Genomic DNA, 22388 nt, shown 5'->3' with positions numbered 1-22388 from the left:
ATATATATTTTCAGATTCTTTTCCACTTTAGGTTGTTACAAAATATTAGATAGGTTCCCATGCTATACAGTAAATCCTTGTTGCTTATCTACTGTATATACAGTAGCCTGTATCTGTTTACATCACACTCATAATTTATCCCTTCTGCTCCTCCTTTTCCTCTGTGGTAACCATAAATTTGCTTTCAATGTCTGTAAGTTTGTTTTGTAAATAAATTAATTTGTATCCTTTTTTAAAAAATCCCACATATAATTGATGTCATGTGGTATTTGTCGTTCTCTGAGTTACTTCACTTAGTATGATAACCCCTAGGTTCATGTTGCAAATGGCAACATTTAATTTTTTTATGACTAAGTAATATTCCATTGTGTATGTATAGCACATCTTCTGTATCCAAGTGATTGGACTTTATTGTTTCCATAACTTTCTCAATGGCTTTCTCTGGATGGAAGGTAAAGTGAAAGTGAAAGTCGCTCAGTGGTGTCCGACTCTGCAACCCCATGGACTACACTGTCCATGGGATTCTCCAGGCCAGACTACTGCAGTGGGTAGCCTTTCCCTTCTCCATGGGATCTTCCCAATGCAGGGATCGAACCCAGGTCTCCTGCATTGCAGGCGGATTCTTTACCAGCTGAGCCACAAGGGAAGCCCAAGAATACTAGGCAGGGTAGCCTATCCCTTCTCCAGCAAATCTTCCTGACCCAGGAATTGAACCGGGGTCTCCTGCATTTCAGGTAAATTCTTTACCAACTGAGCTATCAGGGAAGCCCATGGAAGGTAATACACCCCCATTCTCTTCAGAAAAGAATCCTGTTTATTCCTTCCAGATTCACCTCTTCTGAAAGGTTCCCTACCTACTCGACCTTTTATGTCCTTCCTGCCCCTCTTTCCTTCCCTCCCTCACACCATACTTTAATGTTTTCTTCCTCCTCTTTTTCTCCTCCATTTCATCTCTTCCTCTCTTCCTTCCTTTCTTTCCTTTCATTCCCCATTCCTTCCTTTTTAAAAATTTCAGATAGAGACTTTTCCATATAAAATAAACCACTCTGTAAATGTATGCAAACTACTGAGTATACTTCTCCTGAAATGCCCGAGAATAGGTCCTGCAACATGGGATGGGGAAGACAGGGTGGGAAGGGACTAGGACACTTTCCCATCCCCGCTTGGGTTATTAATGCCCTAATGCCAAGTTAAAGGTCAGATAAGAGAAACTGCGTACAGTAAATCCAAAGGCAGATGGTTTAGGGCATTTTTTTATTATTATTATTTCTTTTCTTCCATGGAAAGTATGAGTGACTGTGGAGGTTCCAGAAAGTTTATCTTCAGGTTGCTCCTCCTCTGAGACGTACCCTTTAATTAACTATTGGCTAGTAGTTTCCTTTCTAGAAATGGTGGGAAGCCCTTGTCTTCCCAGCAATGCAGTAGACTGAACACATAGGCAGACAGGTCTAAATTCCAGCCCTTGCCTTCATATCAGCCCCTGAGTATTCTTGAGAAGGTTGCTCCCCTTGTGAGGAAGAGAGAAATTGGTTTTCAACCTCTCTGCTGTTTTGGAAGGATTAAGGATTTAATGGTTGTGGAACATTTTGAAGATAATAAGTAAACATGAAAAATAAACATGACATCTACTCTACACACACTTCTATTTTTTTAAGAGTCTAGCATTTTGAAAAATACCTAAATTAAAGCCTCTGCCATACTGAAATCATGCCAATATCTGTATCTGAGAATTTGTGAGTGCATGCTTCATTTGAAGCTCAAAGGGCAGCTTGGAGTCATGGAACTAATCTCTTGGAAACATTGAGGTTATTGCCAGTAATATGATGTTGGGTTAAGAAACACATCAGTCTACATCTGTTTCCTCATCTGTAAAGTGAGCAGATGGAACCAGAATGGTGCCTAAACTCCAAGGACTCGAGCTCTTAATGTCTAGTGACTATGCCTTCCTGAATATAACGGAAGTGAGGAAAGCCAGTCTCTCCTTAGCCTGAGGTTCTGCAGTCTGTAAAGCAACATGGCAGGGGTAAGAAAATACTCTGCAATGGATCCCTTCATCCGTTGGTCTACCTGTGTGGTGACCATAAATACAGATACCCAGCACACGTAAGTGGTGAAAACTGTGCCATCCACAATGGGCCCTGAAGTGAAACAGTGAAAACAGATAGGCATCCTCACTAGAATTTATTGTCAACAGCATCTAATATCTTACCCATGAAGCACGTGTCTTTTGAATCCAGGGACCTCTAGACACATTGTGTTGGAATATAATCAAATCCAAAGAAGGGTGACATTATTAGTATTTGTAATTTACTACAAGGCTTTCTAACCTTTTCCCCTTTATACTGCACAAAGAAGATGATAACATGTGTACGATACCTTTGGGCAAAGGGCAAGGCTAACCCAAGGTTCGAGGTGACCAGCCCTTAGATTCAGCTAGAGGAGGTGACACGCATCTATCAAAAAGTTAGGAGGATCCATATTGCAGTACATCTGACACTGACTTGCCACATGTGGTTGGAAACTGCCTTAGTTTAAATAGCTTTGTCTTTCGATTTCTTCCTTGCATAGAATCTATTAGCCAGGCCTTGAGACTTTAGATGATGAAATAAGGGGAGGGAAAAATAAATTTCTTTTAAGCTTTGTCTTTCACTTTAGAAGAGTATCAGGTGCTGAAACAGCTCAGAGCAATCAGGAGACTCAGAAAAAGGGCACGGAGTACTTGGGAAGAAGAAAAGGTATTGCCAGACGGGCAGGAGGTGTGCGGCAGCCAAGGCAGGATGCCGAGATGTGGGGACTGGGGTGTGTTCAGCGGGATGGAGACAGCTGGGTTGATGGGACGGTGCTCCGGATAGCTGTACCCTGGCTATGCGAGGCCCCACAGGCGGCATGAAGAGTGACCTGCTGACGCCCACGGTGGCCTCAGGCTGTGGCTGTCAGGGTGGAGAAGCAGAGCCCTCATGCCATAGGCTTGCCAGCTTTGCTCGAGGCTGAACTATGGTGCCAGGGGCTGTGAGAGAGCATGTGCCAACCACGTTCGCAGGAAGGAGTTGGAGCAAGCATTTAGGTGAGATGCAGCATAGGGTAGAGAGGTGAGGAGCACAGACCCTGGCGCAAGCTGAGTCCACTCTACTTTACCACACTAAGCCTTTTCCTAATCTGCAGTGTGGGGATGACTATCCCGCCTGCACCCGGGGCTTATTTAAGGGTGTGTGTGTGTGTGTGTGTGTGTGCGCCCATGCACGCTCAATCGTGTCTGACTCTTTGTGACCCCATGGATGTAGCCCAAGTTTCCCACAGGTAGCTCAGTGGATAAAGAATCTGCCTTCAGTGCAGGAGACATAGGTTTGATCCCTGGGTCAGGAAGATCACCTAGAGGAAGAAATGGCAGCCCACTCCTGTACTCTTGCCTGGAGAATCCAATGGACAGAGGAGCCTGAAGGGTTACAGTCCATAGGGGAGCAAAGAGTCAGACACGCCTGAAGCGACTGGGCATGCAAGCATGAACCGTAGCCCATCAGGCTCCTCTGTCCATGGAATTCTCCAGGCAAGAATACTGGAGGATTGCCATTTCCTCCTCCAGGGCATCTTCCTGACTCAGGGATTGATTGAACCTGCATCTCTTTCATTGGCAGGCATATTCTTTACCACATGAGCCACCTGGGAAGCCAGATGTAAGGATAAATGAGTTAATATTTACTAAAGATTTAGAAGAGTGTGTGCACAGAATAAGCACTAAGTGCCTGATGAGTAGGAGAGAGCAGAAACTGGGGACCACTCAGCTTCACCCTCCTTCCTCCCATCACCTTTACCAGGGAGAAGGGCCTGGCGAATTCTGTGAGAGGGGAGCCAGAGGTATAGACACATATCGAAATAGGAGGAGAAGCTGGATCTCCAGTAAATAAGGCTTAGAGAGCTGAAACAAGCTCCAGCCATGGGCCATGGTCTGGTGGCAGTCTTTTAGCAATTGAGGACGACAGGAAGGGTGCCACAAGGCTGGAGATGGGGATGTGCCCAATTATTAAAGAAGGGAAAAGCTTGATTCTAGAAGCACAGCCACGAGCTTGATGCTGATCCAAAGCCACGCTTGAGGAGAGATTTTTAAACAGATGGTTAACAGATGCTTCTACACAGGCTGTGCAGGGTAGCAAAAGAGCAGGAGCTGGGAAGCCAAGCTGACTTGGGTGCAAACCCAAGTCCCGACACTTCCTGGCTGAGTGGCCCTGCAAAACGTACATCACTTCTGAGTCTTACTGTCTCCAGCTGTAGAAATGGCAGCGTCTCCAGGGCTCCTGTGAAAGACAGTGACAGTGTAAATGCCCACGCCAAGGACTGAGCAAAACAAACACACAGTCAGCGATTTCCATGAACCGAAGTGGCAGCAGAACATAAGGCTGAGAACAGAGATGGGCAAAATTTTTCTGTAAAGGACAAAATAATAAATACTTTAGGCTCTGTGGCCTATATACTCTCTGCTTCAAGTATTCAACTGTACCTTTAAAGCAGGAAAACAGTTGTAGATAATATGTTCTTAGATGATGTGGATGGACATGGCTGCATTCCAATAAAACTTTATTTACAAAAACAAGTGGCCAGATTTGGCCATTGTGTGCTAATCCAGTGTGTAAAAACCAAACAGCCAGGATTAAAATAAAAACCTTTCCACTATGAGCAGTGTGACCTTGGACAAGGTCATAAATTGAGCTCCTTTATCTATCAAACGGGTATGATAATAGTGTGTGTGTCCTGAGATTTTGTTTCTTTTTTTTTAATAGTGGATAGATCCTGGCTTTTAAAAATAATTTATTCATTCCTTTATTTGCCTTCTCATGCTATTCATGGGGTTCTCAAGGCAAGAATACTGAAGTAGTTTGCCATTCCCTTCTCCAGTGGAAGTGGCAAATAGATTCAAAGAATTAGATCTGATAGACAGAGTGCCTGAAGAACTATGGACCAAAGTTCATGACATTTTACAAGAGGCAGTGATCAAGACTATCCCTAAGAAAAAGAAATGCAAAAAGGCAAAATGGTTGTCCAAGGAGGCCTTACAAATAACTGAGAAAAGAGAAGCTAAAGGCAAAGCAGAAACGGAAAGATATACCCATTTGAATGCAGAGTTCCAAAGGATAGCAAGGAGACATAAGAAAGCCTACCTCAGTGATCAATGCAAAGAAATAGAGGAAAACAACAGAATGGGAAAGACTAGACATCTCTTCAAAAAAATTAGAAATACCAAGGGAACATTTCATGCAAAGATGGGCACAATAAAGGACAAAAATGGTATGGACCTAACAGAAGCAGAAGAGATTAAGAAGAAGTGGCAAGAATACACAGAAGAACTACACAAAAAAATCTTCATGACCCAGATAACCAAGATGGTATGATCACTGACCTAGAGCCAGACATCCTGGAATGTGAAGTCAAGTGGGCCTTAGGAAGCATCACTACGAACAAAGCTAGTGGAAGTGATGCAATTCCAATTGAGCTATTTCAAATCCTAAAAGATGACGCTTTGAAAGTGCTGCACTCAATATGCCAACAAATTCGGAAAACTCAGCAGTAGCCACAGGACTGGAAAAGGTTAGTTTTCATTCCAGTCCCAAAGAAAGGCTATGCCAAAGAATGCTCAAACTGCCACACAATTGTACTCATCTCACACGCTAGCAAAGTAATGCTCAAAATTCTCCAAGCCAGGCTTCAACAGTACACAAGCCATGAAATTCCAGATGTTCAGGCTGGATTTAGAAAAGGCAGAGGAATCAGAGATTAAGCTGCCAACATCCATTGGATCATCAAAAAGGCAAGAGAGTTCCAGAAAAGCATCTACTTCAGCTTTATTGACTATGCCAAAGCCTTTGACTGTGTGGATCACAACAAACTGTGGATAATTCTTCAAGAGATGGGAATACCAGACCACCTGACCTGCCTCCTGAGAAATCTGCATGCAGGTCAAGAAGCAAAAATTAGAACTGGACATGGAACAACAGACTGGTTTCAAATTGGGAAAGAAATACATCAAGGCTGTATATTGTCACCCTGCTTATTTAACTTATACGCAGAGTACATCATGAGAAATGCTGGTCTGGATGAAGCACAAGCTGGAATCAAGATTGCCAGGAGAAATATCAATAACCTCAGATACGCAGATGATACCACCCTTATGGCAGAAAGTAAAGAAGAACTAAAGAGTCTCTTGATTAAAGTGAAAGAGGAGAGTGAAAAAGTTGGCTTAAAACTCAACATTCAGAAAACTAAGATCATGGCATCCAGTCCCATCACTTTATGGCTTATGGATGGGGAAACAATGGAAACAGCAAGAGACTTTATTTTGGGGGCTGCAAAATCACTGCAGATGGTGACTGCAACCATGAAATAAAAGATGATTGCTTCTTGGAAGAAAAGCTATGACCAAACTAGACAGCATATTAAAAAACAGAGACAGTACTTTGCCAACAAAGGTCCATCTAGTCAAAGCTGTGGTTTTCCAGTAGTCATGTATGGATGTGAGAGTTGGAATATAAAGAAAGCTGAGCACTAAAGAATTGATGCTCTTGAACTGTGGTGTTGGAGAAGACTCTTGAGAGTCCCTTGGATAGCAAGGAGATCCACCAGTCCATCCTAGAGGAAATCAGTCCTGAATATTCTTGGAAGACCTGATGCTGAGGCTGAAACTCGAATACTTTGGCCACCTGATGCAAAGAACTGACTTGTTGGAAAAGACTGTGATGCTAGGAAAGACTGAAGGCAGGAGGAGAAGGAGACGACAGAGGATGAGATGGTTGGATGGCATCACCGACTTGATGGACATGAGTTTGAGTAAACTCTAGGAGTTGGTGATGGACAGGGAAGCCCGGCATGCTGCAGTCCATGGGGTCGCAAAGTGTCAGACACAACTGAGTGACTTCACTGACTAACTGACTTATTTATTTATTTTTCTTGTGCTAGGTCTTCGTTGCTACAGGGCTTCTTCTAGGTATGGTGAGAGGGGGCTACTCTCCATTGCACTCATGGGCTTCTCATTGTGGTGGCTTTTCTTATTGTGAAGCACGGGCTCTAGGCACCCAGGCTTCGGTACCTGCAGCAGGCTCGCTCCATGGCATGTGGAGTCTTCTAGGACCAGGGATCAAACCCATATCTCCCATATCTGCACACCCATTCTCATCCACTGGATCACTAGGAAAGTCCCCATGAGGTTATAACAGCAAAAGGAACAATTAAAGGAGCATGGACTATGCCTCTCAGAGTGAGCCCTCCAAGCACAGTAACCTTTTGATACCTGCTCTTTGTCATCATTGTGACTCTCCCAGCAGCCTAGAAGATGGAGCTAAAACTTTCAGTAAGATGAAGTTGAATAGGAAGCACTGTAAAATCCATCACTTTGGCCTTCATAAGGAAACCACACACTTATTGCTTCTCTGAAGAAAAAGACCTAAATGGTTTAATTGAATCATGTGTCAGAGCTGTGTGACAGGACTGCTACTTAGCGTGAGTAGAATGACGAGCTGAATAAACAGACTTGCGATCGTCTCTAAGACTACAGCAATTTGCGCAGATCTGAGTAAGTTTGATGTGCTTTTTTGTCCTGTTTTGTCTTGGCTATCATGTTATAAGAATGAAGCTGATATATAAGAAAATATCCTGACAAAGGCAAGCACTATAATTAATAGAAACTCATTACACATAATGAATGACCTGAGAGATGATTATATGAATTTGAGTTTTTTCAGTCTGGGGTGAGGATTCTCAAATATCCCTAAGAATTTTATCAGTATGGTAGTTTTTTAAATTAATTTATTTATTTTAATTGGAGGCTAATTACAACATTGTAGTGGGTTTTGCCATACATTGACATGAACCAACCACGGGTGTACATGTGTCCCCATCCTGAACCCCCCTCCCCCCTCCCTCCCTATCCCATCCCTCTGGGTCATCCCAGTGCACCAGCCCTGAGCACCGTCTCATGCGTTGGACCTGGACTGGCGATCTGTTTCACATATGATAATATACATGTTTCAGTGCTATTCTCTCAAATCATCCCACCTTCCCTTCTCCCACAGAGTCTATAAGTCTGTTCTTTACATCTGTGTCTCTTTTGCTGTCTCACATACAGGGTCACTGTTACCATCTTTCTGAATTCCATATATTTGTGTTAATACTGTATTAGTGTTTTTCTTTCTGACTTACTTCACTCTGTATAATAGCCTCCAGTTTCATCCACCTCATTAGAACTGATTCAAATGCATTCTTTTAAACAGCTGAGTAATATTCCATTGTGTATATGTACCACAGCTTTCTTATCCATTCATCTGCTGATGGACATCCAGGTTGCTTCCATGTCCTGGCTATTATAAACAGTGCTGTGATGAACATTGGGGTACATGTGTCTCTTTCAATTCTGGTTTCCTCAGTGTGTATGCCCAGCAGTGGGATTGCTGGGTCGAATGGCAGTTCTATTTCCAGTTTTTTAAGGAATCTCCACACTGTTCTCCATAGTGGCTGTATTAGTTTGCATTCCCACCAACAGTGTAAGAGGGTTCTCTTTATCCACACCCTCTCCAGAATTTATTGTTTGTAGGCTTTTTGATAGCAGCCATTCTGACCGGCGTGTGATGGTACCTCATTGTGGTTTTGCTTTGTATTCCTCTGATAATGAGAGTATGGTAGTTTTAAAAATGCCCCCTCCCCCCCTCCACCACGGGACCTTCCCTGGTGGTGCAGTGGTTAAGAACCTGCCTTGCAATGCAGGGGATGTGAATTTGATCCTTGGGCTTGCCAGGTGGCTCAGTGATAATCTCCCTGCCAATGCAGGAACCACAGGAGATGTGGGTTCAGTCCCTGGGTTGGGAAGATCCCCTGAAGGGAGAAGTGGCAACCTCCTCCAGTATTCTTTCCACAATAATCGCATGGACAGAGGAGCCTGGTAGGCTACAGTCCATGGGGTCACAAGAGTCAGACAGGACTGAGGGACTGAGCACAGGGAATTGAGACCCCGCATGCTGTGGGCACCCCCCACCTCTCTCTGGCGCCTCTGTCCTAAAGTGAAGATCCCATGTAAGACCTGATGCAGTCAACTAAATGAATATTTTTTTAAAATGCCCCTCCACACGTTACTTAACCCTCCCTTATTTAGAGGTGGGATTTATGACCCCTCTGCTTGAATCTGGACTCTGGGACTGCTGCCCAACAGAACATGGATCAAGTGAGCTATGCCAGGCTTTGGGTTCAGGCCTGAAGAAACTGCCACTTACTGTCCTCCAGGCCTCTTGCTCATAGAACCCAGCCACCATGCTGTGAGGAAGCGCAGGTCACACGAAGCGGCCACTGGTAGATCCTGGGCCTGTTGACCTCAGCCCCAGCTGAGGTCCCAGCCAGTGACTGCCATCAACCGAAAGACGTCACCAGTGCCCACAAGCCGAGTGACTGATGACTTCAGCTGCATGAGAGACTCGAAGGAAGAAGGGCTCCGTTCAAGCCCTAGCAGGAGGCGAGTTAATAAAAGAATTCTGGTTATCTTAAGACACCTAGTTTGGGGTTACTCAGCAGTAGATAACTGGCACAGTGTGGAGGAGGAACTTGAGTCTTTTTGTATAGTTTCAAAGAGCGAAACAAAGGCAGTCTTTAGGAAGCTACCATCTCTCTAGGCTAAGAATAGATGGATAGATCCAGGTTCAATCAGAAGAAGAACTTTGGGAAGACTGAACCTATCAAACAGCACATGGAGTGCTTCATAAGGCACTAGTTCTTACTGAAAATATCTGAATAAGGCCAGATGACCAGAGGTCAGGAACAGCAAGAAGGATCTGGGGCATCGGGAAGGGGTGAATTTGATAGGAATCCATGCTTGTTGGTTGGTTGATTTCCCAATTTGCCTAAAAAGAAAAGAGTTTTGTACCTAGAAGGCACTGGATGAGTATTTTGTTAATTAATTTAATAAGTATTTATTAATGCCTATTACATCCACCATTGTAGGTGCTCAGGATATATCTATGAACAAAAAAGATGAAAATGCATGTATTGTAGAGTTCATATTATTTTAAAAAAATATTCATTTATTATTGATTTGGCTGCACCAGGTCTTAATTACAGAATGTGGGATCTGGTGTCCTGACCGGGGATGGAACCCAGGCCCCTTTCATTGGGAGCACAGTTAGCCACTAGACCACCAGGGAGGTTCCTGGAGCTTATATTCTTAAAGAAGCCGACCTGCAATAGACAAGCTTACATGTGAAGTGTATATAATATATCAGATGAAAATAAAGCTTCCAAGACAAATGTGAAGTGGAGCAGGAGAGATATGTAGTCTCTGAAGAAAAGTTTACAATTTTAAATATAGGGGAATTCCCTGGCAGTTCAGTGGTTAGTGACCTGGAAGTAGTCATTTTTGATAAATCGAGGGTTGAAGAGAATGACAGAATTAAACTCTTCATCTTAGAAATGTTGAATATATTCTCAGACACTCTTATAATCCCTGGGACAATACTGCAGACAAGACACTGCATCTCAGCTCTCAGGAAATTTATGTACTTAACTTATTTTCTGCCATGTGGAGAGAGAAAAGTAAATACATCATGCAATTTAAATGATTGAGAAGCATGGCCTTCTGGGATTTTCCTGTGGTTCCGTGGCTAAGATTCTGTGCTCCCAGGGCAGGGGCCTGGGTTTGACCCCTGGTGAGGGAACGGGACCCCACGTGCCGTAACTAAGAGTTCACATGCCACAGCGACCCAGATCCACGTGCCATGACTAAGGCCCAGTGTGGCCAAATAAATAAATTAAATATTCTTTAGAAGGAGAGTAAGAGAAGTATGGCCTTCCCTCAGCGGTGTTCGCCCACTTTTGACCCTATGAAGCTCTTGCCTCTTCCGAGGAGAGACATAACCCAGACTCCTCTGTGCCCTGTGCGGTCATCATGCACCGGGCCATGCTGCATGCCTTCTGGCTCTGCCGGGTCTTCACAGATCACAAGGGGAGCGTAGAAATTTGAAATGAGCTTTGCTGTCCTTCAGTGCCACTACATTATTTGTGGTTCCTTGTTAGCTGTAAATAATGAAAGAAATTAAACTTTCAGGATTGTGATTGATTGCCGAACCACTGATTACTGATCGATTGTGAGAGTAGAAAATCTGGGTTAGGGTGGCAGAGAGAGGGGACACATGGATAGTTTCTAAACAACGGCTAATTCCTTACACGTCATTTATGAAAAACGATGCAGAGGAGGTGATGAGGATTTATCTCAGTTGGGCTCAGTCTCCAGGGTTGCTCCTTCCATGTAGGCTAATTCCACGTGATGGACTGAGGTCTAGGGTGGCGTGAAGTGTGAAGTTTGAGGATCTGATGGAATTGTCAGTGATTGCTTCTCTGGTGGCTCAGGTGGTAAAAGTGTCTGCTTACAGTGCGAGAGACCCGGATTCGATCCCTGGGTTGGGAAGATCCCCTGGAGAAGGAAAGAGCACTCCAGTATTCTTGCCTGGAAAATTCCATGGATGGAGGAGTCTTATAGGCTACAGTCCTTGGGATCGCAAAGAGTGGGATACGACTGACCGACTTCACTTTCACTTTCAATATTTTAGATACCAACGTGGCTGGAGACATGAGTGGGTCTAGAGAAATGATAACAGACATTAAGACTTTGAGGTTATAGGGAATGTAGTTCGGGTCAGCAAACATTTATTAGGAGTATGCTAGGTCCCAGGAAAGAGATGAAGAAGACAAAGTTCTTGCCTTGAAGTAGCTCACACTGTCCTGAGGGAGCCAACACACAAAAAGATCTTTGGAGTAAATTGTAGACAAGTGTCCACACTGATCAGCACAGTTTTGGAACTAGCTAGAAATTGTTACAAGTAATCTTGGGCTTAGCAGCAGTGTAAGCAATATAATGAACCCCGGTGTATGGTTAAATGGAGAAGGCAATGGCACCCCACTCCAGTACTCTTGCCTGGAAAATCCCATGGACAGAGGAGCCTGGAAGGCTGCAGTCCATGGGGTTGCTGAGGGTCTGACACGACTGAGCAACTTCACTTTCACTTTTCACTTTCCTGCATTGGAGAAGGAAATGGCAACCCACTCCTGTGTTCTTGCCTGGAGAATCCCAGGGATGGGGGAGCCTGGTCGGCTGCCGTCTATGGGGTCGCACAGAGTCGGACACGACTGAAGTGACTTAGCAGCAGCAGCAGTATGGTTAAAACTGTGTCTACCTGCAACTTCCCTGGTGGTGCAGTGGTTGACTCCACACTTCCAATGCAGGGGACCGGGGTTTGCTCCCCAGTCAGGGAACTTAGATCCCACAAGCCATATTGTGCCAGCCAAAACAGAACAACAACAACAACAAATTCTGTCTTCCTCTACCTGACCCCATTCAGAGAATCATAGAGCACTTAGGAGATCTTATGTTACCAGTCTCTTCATTTCCTACAGATAAATAAGCAGACCCCTTCACTGTCTGAATGTTTCCTCCATTCGTTATCACAGGGCAGAGTTGGGAGTGGATCACTTCTTAGTTTCATTTAACAACATTTATTTGGCACTTAGAGCTGTACAGGGTGTCAGAACAGAACAATGAATGAGACAGTCCCTGACCTCCACTTGCTCACAATCTGGAAGGATTGAGCACAGACCAACAAGACAACAGATGATAAAAACTGCATGATGATAATTAATGTCCTGGGACGGTACACCCAGTGGAGTGGGAACATGGTGAGGGCATGTAGAGCTGTCTGCAGGGGGCAGGAACGGCTTTGCAGAAAAAATAGTGCTTGAATTGAAGCTTCTAGAATGAGTCAAGTGTATTCTCAAGAGAAAGGCTTCCGTGGAAGCCAGCAGATATGCAAAGGAATGGAGGTGTAAGAGCACGGCGTACTCAGCGCCGCCCCAGGCTCGCTGTGTAGCTGAGCGTGGAGAGTGGAGACGAGCAGGCAGAGCACGGTGATAATCACGGCAGGCCAGACCCTCAGCCTCAAGAGCCCTTGAAAAATGCTAGGCAGGCTAGTGATGTGATCAGATGGAAGGAAGAAGTTATTTCTTTTGAGGAAGAAATAATGCTTTACAACAAAGGTGAAGGCTGAAGACGGGGAGACCAGAAGGCCGGAGGGTCTCCAAGCAGATGCAGATGAGGCCTGTTCCAGAAGAGACAGGTGTGAACGGCGCACATGAGAAACGCCTCCTGGCCTCCACGTCTGCTTGCACATGAATAGTTAGATCGAGCAGGGACACTGCGTGGATGCCCAGGGTCCTGGTGCAGACCACTGTGTGAGTGAGTGAGGGGTGGGGGCTGTCATTCATTGAGACAATGTAAAAGGGAGAAGGAGAACATCTGAGGATAATGATTTTTTTCAGGATGGGGCTCTGGGGATGTTGGGGTGCATGTGTGAGGTCCAAAGAGTAGATTTCTAGTAAACAGTTGAACGTGTTGGTTTGGAGACAGGAGACGAGGCTTGAGCATGAATAATCAGCATAGGGGTGGTGGTTAAAGCGAGGGATGAGGAAATGGAGGCGTTATGGGCAGAGAGGCTGCTTAGGGTTACTCCTTGAATGATCCACAAAGGTCTTATGAGGTGAGACTGCTTCGGCTAAAGAGATTGTCCAAATAGGACCTGAGTTAGTCTAATGTATTAAGTAAATACCCAAGTCACACCTGTGTGACTTGACATGCACAAGAGTAGTGAACACAGCAGGCAAGATCAGTTTTTGCCCTTAACCAACTTATCAGCTTGGTGGAGAATCATGTGCTTAATTAATTCCCATGACAGTAAATGCTGCAAAAGGAAGAGTATAAGGTATTTCAAGAGTGTATAATTCAGAAGGGAGATAGAGTAGCCGGGGGAGGGGTTGAGGGGCGGCTGGTACTTGATCCATGTAGTCAGGGAGCATCCTTGAAGAGACAGCATTTCAGCTAGATCCAAAGGCTGAGTAGGCAAGGTCAGTGAAGGGAGGGGCAGAGGATAGCATAGGCCAAAGCCCTGAGATGGAAGCAAGTATGCTGGAAGACCCGAAGGATGCCCGTGTGCCTGGGGGAGCATGGAGGTACCCAGGGAGAGATGGCGATGCAGGTGAGCCTGGAGGCTGTTCATGAGCCTGTGCAGCTGCCGCCCTTCCCACCTGTAAGCAGACACCTCAAGAACTTGGGTTTGTACACCCGGGAGAACTCTAGAAGGAGGCAACTTCATAGCGGCAGGATCCTCAGGTGAATGGCCCCAGGAGGGCCTGTCTGTCCCTTGGCAGCCTCCCGGCCCTGAAGTAGCTGCAGAGCTCCACTTGGACCCCTTTGCAGGGCACAAGTTGACAAGCAATGAGGTGATTCTGGGCACAGGGAAGACAGTGGGAGTTATCTGGATTTGGAAAGGGGCCATTCAAGCAGAAAAGAGAAGCGGAGGAGTTGAGCGCCAAGAAATCAATGTGTTTTGGTCAACACAGCTCACCTGGGAGTGTAACAGTTTAGTTCAGCAGCAGCAGCAGAACGTGCCTCTTCAGAACTCGTCATGTCCAGGAATTAACTCAAGAGTCAAAATCCAGCCTTGGCACATAGTGGCCCCAACAGTGTTTCTTTTGTGAAATGTAACAAGCCAACTGGGAAATAACCTTGGAAGGAAACTTGATTGATTTTTCGAAGAAAACAAGAACTCCTGTGAAAATTTACCTGAAGTCTATTAAAGCCATCCTCTAAAACCCCTTGTAAGAGAAACTAGACTAGATTGGGGTCCCATTTTGCAAAAAGCCATTAATTTGGTTTCTCACACTTTGAGCCTCTTTTCATTTTTCTTGTCAGGTTGCTTCATTAGGTGGAAAACTGGATGATGAGGGGCTGTGACTCACTGTGGTTTTTCTCCTGTTGATGCCAAGTACATCTTTATGTCCCTTCTGGCCTCAACTATCTTACAGTTAGTCTTAATGTTAGTTCAACCAAGAGAATAATTGAAAGATTGAATAGAGGTTCCTCCAGGTTTTGTGATTAAACACAATACCAAGTATTGCCAGCATCAGAGTCTTTTCCAATGAGTCAACTCTTCTCATGAGGTGGCCAAAGGATTGGGGGCAGGAGGAGAAGGGGACAACAGAGGATGAGATGGCTGGATGGCATCACTGACTCGATGGACGTGAGTCTGAGTGAACTCCGGGAGTTGGTGATGGACAGGGAGGCCTGACGTGCTGCAATTCACAGGGTTGCAAAGAGTCAGACACAACTGAGTGACTGAACTGAACTGAACTGAAGTATTGCCAAAAGTTCAGTACCTGACTTTAGACCTAGTAATGATGGGACCTCTGTTTTCTCATCTGTAAAATGGGAATAAATTAACCTGCTCCACTTACTGAGGAAAGATAGGAGAGTGCTTTATATGTCACCATCCACATGTTAAGTATTAATAAGATAATAACTACCATCACTGTGACCAAGAAGATTATTCATCCTAAGACTCAAAGACAGTTTACATCTGCCATGCAAATTCTTTATCTACAAGTTCCTCTTCTCTCTCTGCTCTCCATTTCCACAGACATGCATAGGAATAGCATCTCAGAGCTATGGGAAAGGGTGGCCATTCTCTTCCACTTCCCAAAGAGGAAGAAAAAATATTTTATGACTGTTAAAAACATACTGTAACTGTCAAATGTACTTACGAGCAGCCATCAAAATTGTAAGTTATAATCAGAGTTTTCCTTTTGTTCAGTGACAATGTAAAAAAAATCACAAATTTTCCATGAAGATGGAAAAGAAAGAAAAGAGCATGAGTACTGAAAGAATTTGGATGGTGATGGCATTGCCCAAGGATTAGACGAAACACCCATGGCGTAACACATAATAATGGTTGTTGTGTTTTTGGTGTCTGTTGAAAAGGGCATTAGAGTAGGAAATGGCAAACCACTCCAATATTCTGGCCTGGAAAGTTCCACGGACAGGGGAGTCCGAAGAGCTACAGTCCACGGGGTCACAAAAAGTCGGATGCCATTGAGCGAATTTCAGCAGAGAGGGGCACATTTTAGGTCTGCTGCGTCTCTGTAACCTGGTGCATTTTGTAAAGTCAACCGTATTTCTTCTGCCTCTCCTCTTCACACCACGACAAGAGCCTCCTTCCTTCCTACGTTTTTATCAGTGATTTCCATTACCAGACTGAGGGTCTTCCCTGCTCTTCTGCATGGACGATGAAGAGTTATGCATTTGACATGAACTACAAGACAAAGAGAAGCTGAGATGCCCTCCTGCCCAGAACAGACCTTTCATGGGGTGGCAAGGGGAGGAGGGGCGAGAAAAGTGTTTCTCTTTTCTGATTGTAAAACACTTTCTCTTTCGAAACTCAGGTGACCGTGACAGATGGTGGCTTCTCCCCGAAACAGTCGACCATCTGGGTGGTGGTTCAGGTTCTGGATGAAAATGACAACAAGCCCCAGTTCCCAGAGAAGGTCTACCAGATCAAGCTGCCCGAGCGTGACCGGAAGAAGCGGGGAGAGCCCATCTACAGGGCATTTGCATTCGACAGAGACGAGGGCCCCAACGCTGAGATCTCCTACAGTATCGTGGATGGGAATGATGACGGGAGGTTCTTCATCGACCCTAAGACTGGCATGGTCTCTTCCAGAAAGCAGTTTACAGCAGGGAGTTACGACATTCTCACGGTAAGATTTTCCTGAACCTCAGTAACATTAATGAGGGGGAGGAAGTTATTTTCTTATTCATATATACGTTTCAAGCAAAACCAAAAAAAATCTCTGGACTAAAAAGTGCAGCCAGATAACAATGGAAGGCTACTTTCTGTTGCAGTGACATTCCTAAATAACGAGGCCATTTTCTTTGGTTGTGTCCTAACACCTAACCTCCCCATTTCCAGTACACAGCCTGCTCCATTTACTCACTCACACTTCCTGTAGCCCCGGATGGTTTCGAGGTACTGAGCATAGATGTAAACTGAGGCGAGGGGAGCAGCAGAATAACATAACCTGCCCGCCACTCAACATGTCTTGAAGACATCCTAATGAAAACAACTCTTGTCATTGTTGACAATGTGATAGAACATGAATTTAACTGTATAAATTGAGGGACACAAGTCATAGCTAGGCTTATTCTGCAAAAAGAAAAAAATCTTAAGTAAAACATAACATTTTTCATTGTTAGAAAATAAAAAATAAAAACAAGTATGAGCACCATCTCAAATAAAGACTTAAACTATTAATACCAATGCCTAAGGCACCATCCTGCTCCCCTAACCCCAAGCACTTTAGACATGCAGCAGCTATGCCTAAAAGGAGACTGGTCAGCCTCACTGGTGATGGGCACTTTCCAGGGTCCCAACAACTGTCAAGAGTTATCACCCATCTGCCATCTTTTTCTCAGTCTTCAGTCTTCTCCATTGTGTATGGTCAGTCCTTTGTTATTTTAAAGGATGGTGTGAGTCCCTTTATTTTTTATGCCTATGGACTGGACTTGGGCTCCATTCCCTGCTCAGTAGTGTATTTAGAAGAGTGAATAAAGAAAAGAAAAGAACTTAAAAACCAGTTCTGTTTCTACCATCAGCAGCTCTGATGTAACAGGTGCTGCTGCAGTTGTCTGAGACTTGCCAGTGGAAATCTTTGAGGACCAGGTGGATCGCAGTGGATACTGTTGGTACCCTGCCCAGATCCCCTTTATCAGGCTGGTCCAGCCATCCCCCAACTGCTGTGAGTGTTGACTGCTAAGGGCTCAAAGCTGATTCCTTCTTCAGAGAGTCATCCTTGGCTACACTTCTCAGCCAAGATGATCTATACGCCTACACTAGCCCAACAGCCCACAGCCAATTCCTAACAGACACCAGATATAAAAGCCCAACCTCCTTGCCTCCAGGTGGATCCAACTCAGTAGTACAGTGAATGATTCAGAGCTCCCTTTGGGATCAGGCTGAGGTTAGACTTCAACTGAGACCACGTCCTTGCTTAGCATCCTACTCTGTCTATCTTGTTTTCTTCACTCCCTTTCTCATGGGAACACTTCCTCTTGAAATCATTTGTACTCACATCCCTGTCTCAGACTCTGCTTCTGGGAAGCCCGACCTAAGACAACTATCTTCAAGGGCCCTTCCTCTCACAGAAACTGGGGCAAAGTGATCACGCATGAACACAGCACTAGGGAGCTATGAGTTGTCACTGTTTTTAAAGGCTACAACTATTAGCAATGCATCTGGAAATGGTATTGTTAATGTAATAGTTTACAAAACTTTTTTATTTTGGTTTTTGTATTTTCTGTCACTGATGGTTTGCTTGTTAGACTTAACTGCAACTACCCCCACCTCTCCAACACACACACACACACATTTACATCCAGGACAGCATAGCAGTTAACCCTACATATCTGGGCAAGGAAACATGCTTTTCTCAGCCCTTATATCAGACCATAGAGAAGAGCCATTAACACCCCCTTCCTTACTCCACTGCCTCGAGGGACCCACGCTTCCACCGAGAGAGATCTCCTTCACTCCTTCAGGGTTGGCTTAACCAGAGGCCTCTGAGATGAGTTTTGCAAGGTTGATGCCTTTCCCCTGCCTCCTCCCATCTCCCTCTTGGAATCCCATGTGACAATTCTACGTGACAATGACAATGCATTTGTTCCCTTTTCAACACTACCACCACAGCTATAAGAAATCAAATTAGCTCTTCTTACTTTTGTAGCTGTCATTCATGTCCATACAACACTAAAATTTGCAAGTGCACCATTTGCTTTTCAAGTTTCCCACATCTGCAAGGTTGGCAGTGATTCAAAACAGCTTATGGCAAACGTGCTTGGGGCCCCATGTGCCCGAGTTGCTTCCTGCAGCCCCTGAGCCTGTTGTCCTCAGATCGCTCCCCGCGTCTTCCCCTTGCCAACCCCGTCGTGAGGATGGACTCTGAGCCCCACAATATACGAGTGACAGATGCAGGCTTCCACCAGGACCCAGGCTCTGAAACAGCTCTCTGTCCTCTCCGTGTGTGAGTAGATCAAGGCCGTGGACAACGGGCGCCCTCAGAAGTCCTCCACGGCCCGCCTCCACATCGAATGGATTAAGAAGCCGCCTCCTTCCCCTGTACCGCTGACCTTCGATGAGCCATTTTACAACTTCACAGTCATGGAGAATGACAGAGTCACCGAGATTGTCGGGGTGGTGTCTGTGCAGCCAGCTAACACCCTTCTGTGGTTTGACATCGTCGGTAAGTCTGAGTCCCCCAGGGCAGTATTGGGCAGCGTAATCACTGACTGTTCAGAGCAACTAGCAAAAAAGAAAAGACAATAACAACAACAGCAGCAACAAAAACGCTTAAAGACTATGCTAAGATTAAAAGATGTATAGTGCTGGAATGCAAAAGAGCCAGTAAAATGAATAGTCGACCTGTGCTTTCGTTCTGAGTTCTGTAGCTAAGCTGAACCGAAAGTGCTCTCTGGCTGGAGTTTCCATAGTATGTTATTTACTGCAATCTTAATGTCTTTCTGTGTGTCATTTAAATTCTATTGTCACACTTGGCTAATCTCATTTCTAAATGTATTGATGGTACTAGACTTGCTGTCCTTCATTTCTCTCTTTTTCTTCACCTTTTTTCTGCATTCTGTTCCTTTTTTTTTTTTTTTTCTGCTCCCGACTGCCCTGCTTCAAGGTGGCAAGCATGCTCGAGAGATGTTCTATATTCTACAGACAGCTTGTGGGCAGAACTGTTCAACAGAAGGTACCCTTAGTGCAAACACATTTGCTAAAATACAGCTATCCAATCTGCCTTTTACGGGGTTTTTTTTTTCTTTTTAAGCAAATTAAATTACATCTTTCATAACTGCCTGTGACAGGCTGAAATGCAGCCCACAGATTTCGTACATGCCTCTAACAGCGATTGCATTACTCATATCCAGTGACTCCTTTGTTTGAGGTTCGATGGGGTTTGGATTTGGGGTGGAGGGGGGTTGTTCTGATTTCTTTAGAGAAACTTTTTTCTCTGCTTTTGAGGTATGTGGGCTTTTTGTTGTTTTGATCTTTCCATAGGTTAGTTTACCTGGGCCGTTTCCAATTGGAAAGCAAATTCAAATAGATCCCAGCCCCTCAGTTTTGTAGGAGTGTCATCCATAGACCCAAACCCCCGCCCCCAGGAGAGGCCGGGCTGTGGTCCAGAATAGGAAGGACAGGAAACAGAGCCCGGATATATAGCCAGCAAGAGCTTCCTGTGAGAGCCAAATACAAAAAGCAGATGGACGCAGGCAGGATAGACCTTAAAAGCCAACCTTTAAATTCCTTGAAAGAAAGCAAGAAAGCACACCAGGCTGCAAAAAGAGAGGGCAAAACTGCCCCTTCACCACCCGGTAGGGAGAGGCGGCGGAGAGGAAATAAGTGCTGAGGACCAGGAATCCAAGCAAAGGGAAGAGTGCACGCCAGCCCTGGGTCTGACGCTGGGTTCAGCTGAAGCTGACTTCCCACGGTCGTCCGTGGGAGGCGGTGACTCCAGAGAGCTGGTCTGGGGGAATCATTTCCTTCACGTATCAGTGCCTAGGATGGGCAGGAACCTGCCTCTCTTCCCAGGAATGACTGGGTCTGGGGAAAGCATTTAGAATGTTCCACATCTGTTTTAATGAAGCATAGAAAAGAATGAATGCCCCATGGCCCCCAAATGGAACATCAGTAGAGTGTCCCCTGAACTTCCCCCAAAGAAAAGGCTTGTTTTCTACCTATTTCATTTTCTAGAATGCTGGTAGAACGGCTATCTTTCACTTAATGGGCATCTATCACAACATCCCTGTGCATGACCATCATCATTCCCAGCTTTCCACTCCATCTTCATTTCCACTTAACGCCTTTGAAATGGCACCTCTTCTGATCCATGAAAGATCTCTCTGCTCCTCCATCTTCTCAGTCGTGTTCTCACACCACAGGCATCGCCTGGCTGTCGGTGCTGCATCACCTTTGGTAATTCCTTCACCACCGCCCCATCAGGGTCACAGAAGATGCATCTCAGTTTCAGCGTGTCTCCCGTGCAATCATGACTTCTTTTCGGTAATCCGAGGGAGAGTGCAGTGGAAAGCCAAAGGCCGAGGCTCCTGCTGCGCTGTCCTGAGCCGTGGGAGGACTCGCCCTCTGCCATCAATGATCACTTCATCTCCTTCCTTCTCCGACACTCCAGTTTGCAAGCGCCTCTATGGCCTGAAAGCACTGTTTCTCTCCCTTGCATGATGCGTTCATACAACCTCTTGGCATGCGGCACATCCCACCCACCCCAGGATGCCTTCAGTAATCTTACAAGCACACCTTCCTCTGATGCTCCGTCTGACCGGCCACCTGACCCCAGTTATCCAAGTCGTTTGTGCAAATCCTTAGCATGCCTGCATGTGTGTATGACTGTGTATAGGAAAGCATGCCTAATGATGCTGCGTGTGACCTGACTTGCATGCACTCCATTCAGCAGTATTGGTGCTGGCGTACGTGTTCATGGTGTCTATCCTGGCTTCAATCTTAACCCTGAAGGTCAAGGTCTTTGTGTCCTCCCCCTTCCTCCTGCCATTGCTTTGGTTGATCTCCACCCAGGGTGAGTGGGGTAATGAAGCCAGCCGATGGAGATGCCCCGGGCAGCCCATGTGTTAAGCCCACTGATCCCTCCTGAGACCCGTCCAGAGTCACTGTGACTTTCCACTGTGTTCTGAGCCTCAGCCACCACAGCACCTTTGGCTAAATGAGAACTGGTCCAAGAAGAGACAAGCAGTTGACAGACCAGAGTCCTCCCAGGGAGGAGTCCCTTTAGGCTGCTCCAAATCATATCTAGGAATCATGATCAGAAACATGGCATCCATTTTCATGTTTCTCCATCTTTATTCCTAAATCTATGCTCCTTTTATAGAATCTTCCCAGTTTTAGTGCTCAGATGCTTCTCTTAACGGGCCTCCCAGGTAGCTCGGTGGTTAAGAATCTGGTTGCCAATGCAGGAGACTTGGGAGACACAGGTTTGATCCCTGGGTCAGGAAGATCCCTGGAGTAGGAAATGGCAACCCACTCCAGTTTTGTTGTCTGAAGAATTCCGTAGACAGAGGAGCCTGGCAGGCTACAGTCCATGGGGTCGCAAAGAGTCAGACACGACTGAGCATGCATGCGTGCACTTCTCTTAATATAGACCTACCAGGTTGTCCCTCTAGTCTAGATGCTTCTATCACAGATTTCACTGTGTATCTGGTAACATCCAGTCAAGCTTCTCCTGCAAATTAAATTTACTGGGCCAGATGCCCAAACAGAACTTGATTTTATTTCCATCCCTGCATCCAGCCAGCCTCTTGAAATGTCAACTCTTTAAGTCATGGAGAAAGTACAAACTTTTCCCCAGGTGCTGGCTGCATTTAGAATAGATATGGTCCCCCTTCCACCAAATCCCCCCTTTGAAAATTTTTTCTGATCTCAGAGAGCCATATTTTTCCAACCTGCTGACAACATCTTTTCCTC

At 45.4% G+C, this 22388-nt stretch overlaps 1 protein-coding gene across 1 annotated transcript in view; it reads left to right on the top strand.

Moving 5' to 3' along the window:
* FAT3 (FAT atypical cadherin 3) overlaps positions 1-22388 on the top strand; it is an 801625-nt gene that overhangs the window by 612648 nt on the left and 166589 nt on the right. The window contains exons 5-6 of the mRNA XM_070365061.1: positions 16285-16599; positions 18927-19137. Of these exons, the coding sequence (XP_070221162.1) occupies positions 16285-16599; positions 18927-19137 (526 nt within the window). The remainder of the gene's footprint in view (positions 1-16284; positions 16600-18926; positions 19138-22388) is intronic.

The sequence above is a fragment of the Bos mutus genome, chromosome 29 (genome assembly GCF_027580195.1).
Source record: "Bos mutus isolate GX-2022 chromosome 29, NWIPB_WYAK_1.1, whole genome shotgun sequence".
Taxonomy (NCBI): Eukaryota; Metazoa; Chordata; class Mammalia; order Artiodactyla; family Bovidae; genus Bos; species Bos mutus.
Note: the sequence above shows the minus strand (reverse complement) of the source record. Positions and strands in the feature narration are given on the sequence as shown.